At 35.7% G+C, this 10,000-nt stretch overlaps 1 protein-coding gene across 1 annotated transcript in view; it reads right to left on the bottom strand.

Moving 5' to 3' along the window:
- Positions 1-10,000, bottom strand: part of LOC106869651 (peptidylglycine alpha-hydroxylating monooxygenase) — a 19,651-nt gene that overhangs the window by 8,436 nt on the left and 1,215 nt on the right. Inside the window, exons 2-7 of the mRNA XM_014915471.3 lie at positions 6,959-7,010; positions 5,487-5,574; positions 4,540-4,634; positions 3,972-4,043; positions 3,374-3,431; positions 2,473-2,537 (exon numbers count right to left, since the gene is read on the bottom strand). Coding sequence (XP_014770957.1) covers positions 2,473-2,537; positions 3,374-3,431; positions 3,972-4,043; positions 4,540-4,634; positions 5,487-5,574; positions 6,959-7,010 — 430 coding nt within the window. The remainder of the gene's footprint in view (positions 1-2,472; positions 2,538-3,373; positions 3,432-3,971; positions 4,044-4,539; positions 4,635-5,486; positions 5,575-6,958; positions 7,011-10,000) is intronic.

Genomic DNA, 10,000 nt, shown 5'->3' with positions numbered 1-10,000 from the left:
GAGGAAAAATAACTTAGCCATGTCATGGATCGACTATCGTAAGGCGTACGATATGATCCCACACTCTTGGATAATGGAATGTATGAACCTATTTGGTATTGCATCGAATGTTGAGCAATTGCTTGGAAAAAGTATGGCGAATTGGAGGACGGGCCTGACAGCATACGGAAGAAGTTTAGGGGTAGTAGAAATCAGGAGGGGCATCTTCCACGGGGACTGCTATTTCTAGCGTCCTGGAATAAACCTACCTACACCTCATTGGCTCAACAAACTAATATTTATAGTGAAATATATAACAATATTACAGAAGAATACCGATTTCATTTACGAAAACACGGTAAATTCTCAGTCACAAGATAAAATAAACAGATATCCTGTCTCACGTGTGTAAGTTGTGTGAATGAAATTGAATATCTTTCATCACGAGACCGGATTTAACACGAGTTGACACAAACTTGGCAACAAATTATAATGCACTGTGAACCACTACTCTCGTTTTCCCACGTATACCTCTGCCCTACAGTAGTCTTACAGTTAAACAAAATCTGAATAATAAGCAGAAAATATTTCTTAAAGTACTTTTTGCAGTTTGATCAGTAACATGTTCACTGGCAAGTAGTATGTACATATGTTCGAGATTCTGTAGGGGAATTTTATCTTTTTGTCTCGATTAGCGTTCATTATGTCTAGTATTGTTGTTGTTGGCATTCCGTCGCTTACGACGTCGAGGGTTCCAGTTGATCCGATCAACGGAACAGCCTGCTCGTGAAATTAACGTGCAAGTGGCTGAGCACTCCACAGACACGTGTACCCTTAACGTAGTTGTCGGGGATATTCAGTGTGACAAGGCTGACCCTTTGAATTACAGGCACAACAGAAACAGGAAGTAAGAGTGAGCGAAAGTTGTGGTGGGAGAGTACAGCAGGGTTCACCTCCATCCCCTGCCCGGTAGGGGAAGGTGTTGAACCCTTTCTGTACTCTTTCACCACAACTTTCTCTCACTTTTACTTCCTGTTTCTGTTGTGCCTGAAATTCAAAGGGCCAGCCTTGTCACACTGTGTCATGCTGAATATCCCCGAGAACTACGTTAAGGGTACACGTGTCTGTGGAGTGCTCAGCCACTTGCACGTTAATTTCACGAGCAGGCTGTTCCGTTGATCGAATCAACTGGAACCCTCGACGTCATAAGCGACGGAGTGCCAACAACAGTGGTCGATATAACCGATAGTTCCCTCGGCTCATGGCTCAGTGGTAAGAGAGTCGGACTCACAATGATGAAGTAGTGAGTTTGATTCTCGGACCGGGCCGTGTATTGTGTTATTGAGCAATGGACGTTATTTCACGATGTTCCAGTTCACTCAGCTGTAGAAATGGGTTGCGACGTCACTGGTGCCAAGGTGTATCAGCCTTTGCCTTTCCCTTTTCCTTGGATAACATCGGTGGCGTGGAGAGTGTGTGTGGGGTGTTGGTATGCATGAGCGACTGCTGATCTTCCAAAATCAACCTTACTCGGATTTGTGCCTCTGAGAATTTTGTAGGTGTAATCCCATGGTCATCCATGACCGAAGGGGCCTTTACCCTTTATATATATATATATATATATATATATATATATATATATATATATATATATATATATATATATATATATATATATATATATATATATATATAATATTCAGAATCGTTAGCACACCAGGTGAAATGCTTAGTGGTATTTCATCTGCCGTTATGTTCTGAGTTCAAATTCCGCCGAGGCTGACTTAGCCTTTCGTCCTTTCGAGGTCAATTAAATAAGTACCAGTTACGCACGGAGGTCGATGTAATCGACTTAATCCGTTTGTCTGTCCTTGTTTGTACCCTCTATGTTTAGCCCCCTGTGGGCAATAAAGAAATAAATATAAAAATTATTAGCAGGCAGTTCATTTATCTGTTTAGTGACGCACGTATGGTTGTGTGGTATAGAAGTTTGCTTTCCAGCCATGTGGTTTCTTGTTCAGTCCTACAGCGCAGCACCTTGGGCACGCGTGTTCTACTATAAATCAAGGTAGACCAAAGTCTTGTGAGTGGATTTGGTAGGTGGAAACCGAAAGGGACCCTTCGTATGCATATACATATGTGTGTGCGTGAGTATGTGTGTTTGTGTCGATGTTTTGATAGTGCATGGGTATTGTTAATGAGAATCACAGTCATAGAAACTGTCATTCATTTCAAATCTTCTGCAAAACGTCAGGTCATGGGAAATTACTACTTTGCTTGGGAAAAGGTGAAGGTTAGCGACAAGAACTTCATCCGCCCGTAGAAAATTAACCTCAATGTCCCATGTAAGTATGGAAAATAGACGTTAAGACGATGGTGATGATCAAGCTAGCTGCCTCTGTATTTAGCTCACTATCTAACTGACGTGATGTACTTAACTATATGTTCATCGATATATTTTCTTATCAAAATAAATAATGAAAATAATCTTACCTGTTGCGTGGGCAGGAATGAACCCTACATTTCCAAACAGTGCGAGGGCTGCTACATATTTCGGTCTGCAATAATAAAATTATTTCGTTAGAAAAAAAACAAAAAAACCTCAAACAATAATAATAATAACAAAAAAAAACCCCCAAAAAAACCCAGCAACCCAAAACCTACAAATTTATAGGAATGGGTGACTGAATCAAGCCTAAACCATGGCTGATACTAGTTTATAATGTCAAAATGAGTAGGCACAAGGTCAGCTTGTGACTTTTATTAGAGGAATTACCACGAAGTACATAAATAAAACTAGATGGAAAAAGAAAAAAACGTGTCTAGGCTATTCAGAAAACATGATGTACAAAGCGAGACGATCAATGACGGGAGGTGGGGCATATATAGATAGCACAGCACAGGGCTATAGACCAATAAACTTAGCTGTCAAAAATTAAAATTCTACCCGAAACACACACACACAGACACACACACACACACACACACACACACACACACACACACACACACATATGTTAAATTTCTGAACGAAATATTAACAGTAACTGCACGACAAGGTGAAGTATATTTGCCACTTAAATGTGGCTGACCCCTAAGGGTGGATGTTACTGTTGCTTTTAGCCCCAGAAGAACATCTCCTCTCTCTCTCTCTCTCTCTCTCTCTCTCTCTCTCTCTCTCTCTCTCTCTATATATATATATATATATATATATATATATATATATATATATATATATATATATATATATATATATATCAGTGGAAATGTAAACATATTTCTCGATAATTTACATGTGATAAGTACCTTCACTTACAATATGTCAACAGACACGTGATAAGAGAAAGAACAGGGTTAAGTTTGCGACTTTCATTACAAAAATAAAGTAACTTACCTCTGAGTAGTGATGCCTAGTTTGACTCCCATACGACTGAAAGATTTCGTGCTGTTCACTATAAGATTCAAGATTAGCAAAATTAATTTCCAATTTCATGTAGTCAAATTTGAAATCATATCATTTATTTTATATCAGTACTTTACTGGTACTTTATTTTCTTCGGCTCTGGAAGAATGCAAGAAGTTGGCCCCGGTGGGCTTATAACACAGAATCACCATATACTATAAATAATCTAACGTGAGTCACACTTGTGCTAAAACTAACCACTCTAAGTCTTATAGTATCGCAGTTTCCCCATTTCTACCATCTTACTGATCTTAATGAATAATAAATAATGATTTCTCACTTTTGCATGAATCAATACATTTAATTGTGGAGCTATATAATCAATTAAATGAAGCTAAATATATACTTGATACTTATTTTATCGACTCCAGAAAGATGAAGAGTAAAAGCTTGTGAGAATCAAATTTGATAGGAAAAAGAAAAAAAGATTGAAGAATAAAAACAAAATATTTCGTGGGAGGTATTACATTAGACGGAAATGGTAAAAGTTTAAAAAAGAAAACTGCTAAGAGACAAGATGTATACTTACGTGTCATATTCATGGGAGCGTGTATTTGAACTACGACGTAGTTGTAATTTTTTCTAATACGAAAGGCATAGTCTGAAAAAGCAAAAAGATAATAATCTATGCATTCAAATGCTTCATATGATCAAAGAATGAATCTTCAAAGGATAAAAGTTTAAAAGCTATGTTGTGTTCAGCATTTAAGCTGAACCTCTTCAAATCACATCCTACCTTTTCAAAAAAGGAAATAATACGGATAATGTAGAAATATTTATATAAAAAAGATCGAATGGTCACGACTAGAACATTTAAGTCTACTCGATCGCAGCTGTCCAGTGGCTCAGCAACTTACTTCTTTTAGAAAATTACAGACCCAGTACCAGAGTGTAAATGTTTATATACAAGAAATTTTGGAGATGGTTTCTATTCCCACAGTATCTATTTCTATCCATTCAAATTTAATACATTTATAAATGATAAAGACCGCTAAGATTGATCTCCATATTGCAGCATTGATCAGATCAGAGACTTACCATTTTGGACACCCTAACAATTTATTTTCCGTATCCTAATGGAAATGGATATAGCATACCTTTTGGTAAGTTCCATCCTGGGGCATCTTTCGCTGCAGCCCACAATGCATCACTGATCCCGTTAGGGCAAACTTCTTTCGGTGTTTTACAATCCCTGCAAACAGATTTAAAAAAAAAAAAACATCATACGGCATGATGACTGAAAAGATGATGCGTCGAATTATATTCGATTAACAAAAAAAAAAAAAAAAATAAAATAAATAAAAACACAAAAAAAAACAAAACAAAAACGAAGAATCCATTCTTTATGTTGTAATTATTGATATCTAAATATTGGCACACAACCAGAAAATTTGAGGATAAAGTACACTCGATTAACTTAACCACAGACTATTACAGGTCGATTTCGGTGGAAATGAATTCATAATGTAAATGAAAGTAGAGAGATAACGCGAGGAACTTTCTTCATCACCGTACCAAGTTTACTAATTCATTGTCCTGTTATGTTATAGTATCACGAACAAGCATGCCTACTTTGAACAATCCACTGCAGTACAGTAGTTCAGACGAACAGGTAACCAGTTGCTTCTGTGTTAACATCTATCTATCTATCTATCTATCTATCTATCTATCTATCTATCTATCTATCTATCTATCTATCTATCTGAGAATGAGTGTGTGTGTATGTGTGTGTGTGTGTGTTTGTGTGTGTGTGTGTGTGCATCTCTAAAACTCGAGAAGTACCCAACTGATTTCATTCAAGTTTTACATATGCATTACTAAGGGTACATGGAGTGTCATGAGCCCAAAAAATTTTAAGCTTCTTACCTAATGCGAACCAGTCGCAATCTCTTAAACTGTTTCGTTGTTACGTGTTAAAAGTGAAACAATAACATCTCTATTGTAATGTGATACAATCGTTTCACTTTTATATGGTTTCATTTTCAATAGTTTCAATAGTTTATATCAAATTAGCAAAATATATTTAAAAAAAAAAAGAACTTACCAGATTTTCGTTGTATCAAGTTCAGCATCACATACAGCCACACTTATATGACGAACAGTCTTTGGTCTACGAATTGGTTCAAAAGAGTCTGTATAATAATAACAATAATAATAGTAACAACAACAATAACAACAACAACAATGATAATAATAATTCCCTTAAAATTTAAAATGGGAAGAATTTGGAGCATGCGAACAGTAAAGGTCGTGCCTATAATAATCGGTGCGACGGGAACAGGTAGCCAACATATAGACAAATGGCTGAAGGAGATTGAAACAGAATGCCCGGTAGAGCTCCTACAGAAAGTTTGTCTTTTAGGGACAGCAAGGATTATCAGGTGGGTTCTAAGCACTTGAAAGATTGCTGAAAACTTATGGATACCTAAGGTTACAGTTGTAATCCGCCATTCACTTAATCCCTACCAGGAATAAGACCGACCTTGAGCAAAACCCAAATAATAATAATAATAATAATAATAATAATAATGATGATGATGATGATAATAATAATAGTAGTAGTAGTAGTAGTAGTAGTAGTAGTAATAATAATAATAATAATAATAATAATAATAATAATAATAACAATAATAATAATAATAATAATAATAATAATAATTGTTTCAAATTTTGCCGCAAGGGCAGCAATTTTGAGAAAGGGAACTTAATTTATCGACCCCGTAAGGATGAAAAGCAAAGTCGACCTCCGCAGAATTTGAATTCAGAACGTAAAGAGCCAGACGAAATGCCGTCTGTGTGACGCATTGTCTGACACAATACACTACAACGGATCAGAAAGTCCACATTAGACACCACAAGTTGGAAACATGATTGTGTGATTGAATCTTCCATGTGTAAACATGTACCTGCTTGCGACTATGTAAAGATTCATTTAATCAAAATATCCTTGGCCCAAAGAATAACCTGCAGTATACATCTCGCCTGGATATTTATCACTTTCGAAAGCCCGGATTATATTTACTCCATTCCTTAAATCTTGTATTTATATATGTGTATATATATATATATATATATATATATATATATATATATATATATATATATATAAAGTAACAAGCTCGTTGCCTTAAGGCAAAATATATATTATTAAAAGTTAGGGTACAATATGCACCTGCTTGCTAGAAAGAAGAGTTAAAATCTCCAAAGCCACGCATCTCTCACGTTATGTAAACGTGCGTGTTTACATATAGGGAGAGATGGGTAGCTTTGGAGAGTTGAACTCTTCTTTCTAGCAGGCAGATGCATATTGTACCCTGACTTTTAACAATATATATTTATATATATATATATATATACACACACATACATTTCTCCTTCAGTATCTATCTATCTATCTATCTATCTATCTATCTATCTATCTATCTATCTATCTATCTATCTATCTATCTATCTCTAACGCAGAGACACTCAAGCTATTATTTATTGTGGGATTCTTAAAAAGATTAATATACTTACAGACATAGGAATCTGGAGCAACTTTAATGGTAGCACAGAGGACAGAATGCGTCTGAAAAAGGTAGAGAACAGACAATAGCATTAAACAGAAGCTGAATTTTTGACGTTTTCTCATATTTCTTTTCTATCTGAATATATTGCCTTCTTGACTCTACATTAGAAAGGATTTTCTCGACATTGTCTGTCTGTCAGTGTGTTTGTCTGTCTGTCTGTCTCTGTCTCTCTCCGTCTCTCTCTCTGTGTATATATATTCAAATATGAATTAGAAATACCTCAAGGTAAATAAACAAAATCGAACACACACACAAGGTCTGTGTGTGTATGTGTGTTGTTAGTTCGTGGGATCCCTGCGTTATAGGCACAAGGGAATACATTTTCAATGCTCCTGATGTTAATATAATCTGAATCTCCGTCTGTCACTGCGACGAATGTTCCAGTTCATTACAAGTATGTACGACTCACTTTTGCCAGCTGAGTAGACAGGAGCAACGAGAAATAAAGTGCCTTGCTCAAGGACTCAATGCGCCGTCGGAAATAGAACTCTCGACCTTAAACTGAATACCCTAATCATAACGACACACGCCTTCATCCTATATCACAGGATTACTCATGTCTGGTGAGTGGATTGGAGCATCAGAAAATAAAGTGTCTTGTTCAAGAACACGAGACATTGCCCAGTCCAGAGATTGAAACCACAATATTATGGTCATGTGTGCAACACCTCAACCACCAAACTACGTGCCTACATTGTGGATATATATATATATATATATATCCATATGCACACATACGCTCACATGTATGTGTGTGTATATCTTAATATATAAAGCTGAAGTTGTGTGTCTGTGTGAAGCCTTTTTAAAAGTTTATAGAAATCCACATTTTCCACTTTTTCGTAAACATTTTTACATCAATGGAATTTTCTCAATGTGAACTTTCCAGTGCAGTAATTAGATTTTTAAAATTCCGTTTACTTTGTGTGATTTAAGGGAGATTTGGCTGTTGTTTCTAGCAACTTTTATATTTCTTACACACGCGCTCAACATAAAAATATAGAGTAAGAGTAAAAGAGAGAGAGAGAGAGAGAGAGAGAGAGAGAGAGAGAGAGAGAGAGAGAGAGAGAGAGAGAGAGAGGAAGTGATACATACAACGTCATAGATTAAACTTTCATCTCAGTATTCTTTACCTATTTTTCATAACATAGATACGTAAAAACACACACAACCACACATACATAACCTGTGACAACAACATACACATTGCTCTCAATCTCTATTCATTTCTCCCCTCTTCCTCTCTCGCTCTCTCAAACGTATACACGTGCAAGTAAACACAATCATTCACATCGTGGTGTATTTACAAAACATTGACGGCATAACTACAGAGTTGTACTCCCCAACTTTGGAAGGTCATAACTTTCATAAAAATGAATATTTTTTAATGAAATTCTCTATGCATATATTATTTATTATGTAGATTCTGAATATACAAACATTTTTGGTGAAAGTGTTTTGGGAGGGGGTGGGAGACAATTTTCAGAAATTCCACTTAAATTCCTCTTAACTTCCAGGAAAATGAATATTTTTTCGTGAAATTTTCTGCAAATATACCTTGATGTATGTACATTTCAAGCATGTAGGAATTTTGAAGGAAACAACTGTAGGTTATTTTTGAGAAGTGTTCCCCACTCGGTGGTGTATCGGAACAAGTCGTCCATATTTGTTTCATTTTTCTCTATTATGTGCTTATGCGCATCCTTAGATTTCTAATGAAGTAATAGGCAGTGAAGAGAAGCCGTCATAAGAAAACTTTTAACTACCTCTATTCCTTTCTCCCCCTCTCTTTGCCTCTTCCTCTCTCGCTCTCTCAAACGCATACACGTGCAAGTACACAATCATTCAGTAAAATATAACTCATGTTCGTCAATGTTTTGTAAATATACTACGATTTTCACTAGGGTGTTAGGGTTAGGGTCTTAGGGTCAGGGTTAGGGTTTAGGGTTACGGTTACGGCTAGGGTTAGGATTAATGTTACGGTTACGGTTTTAGGGTTAGGGTTTAGGGTTAGTGTTAGGGTTAGTGTTAGGATTAGGTTTAGGATTAGGGTTGGGTAAACGTGCGGGTGTTAATCTGAAAAATTACAGAAATGTGAAAAGTACCGACCCTCCCATCTATTATAACTTTTGTTGTTCTGTTTAATATATACATAGATTATGCCTCCAAAGAAGAGAGTTTGCTGGGGAAAGACAGCAACCGGTTTAAAATGACAGCAACAGACTGCAGCAATTCACCACATTCCAGTAGCTACTTTGAACATAATGCAAAATGGTGCATCAACATCTTCTGCCCAATCTGATAGAATTCTGGCAAAACTGTTTAGCAACAGATCGCCAGCAATTGCTTCATCACAAATTGCCGTCCTAGCTCCTGGGAAAAGGGATTACCCTGCTATGTATAATCAAGGCAGCGCAAAAAGTTGTTTTGCACAAGCATTTCTATAGCCAATTAGACGGATGAAATTTACGTACGCTTAATAATGTTACGCAAAACAGCCTTCAGACTTTCCCTATTAATTTCATCATCTTTTGAATTATGAACATATTTACATCATAAGGGTTTTTTCATTGTAAGACTTTCTTTTTTTAGTTGATTTTCACCAAGCAAGACTTATCGTAGATGGCGTAATAAGTCACACCCGGACAAGGTCGGGTTATACTGCTAGTATATATATAATAATATTAGGGATAAAATCCAAAATTACAGGTAAAAACTCAATTAAAATGAATTTATTAAAAATTAAAATTAAATTAAGTTTCACAGAGTAAAATATATATAAATATATAGTTTTAGGGAAAAGAACCAAGGTTCATGAACTCATCGATGAAAATCCACTGTCACATATAGAAAAATTAATAATTAAAAGCACAATAAATGAGTATAATATAATACAAAGTAAATATCATAAGATAAAGACAATATTGTCTTTATCTTATATTTACTTTGTATTATATTATACTAATTTATTGTGCTTTTAATTATTAAT

Source organism: Octopus bimaculoides, chromosome 9, assembly GCF_046866305.1.
Source record: "Octopus bimaculoides isolate indiv1 chromosome 9, ASM4686630v1, whole genome shotgun sequence".
NCBI classification, from domain to species: Eukaryota; Metazoa; Mollusca; class Cephalopoda; order Octopoda; family Octopodidae; genus Octopus; species Octopus bimaculoides.
Note: the sequence above shows the minus strand (reverse complement) of the source record. Positions and strands in the feature narration are given on the sequence as shown.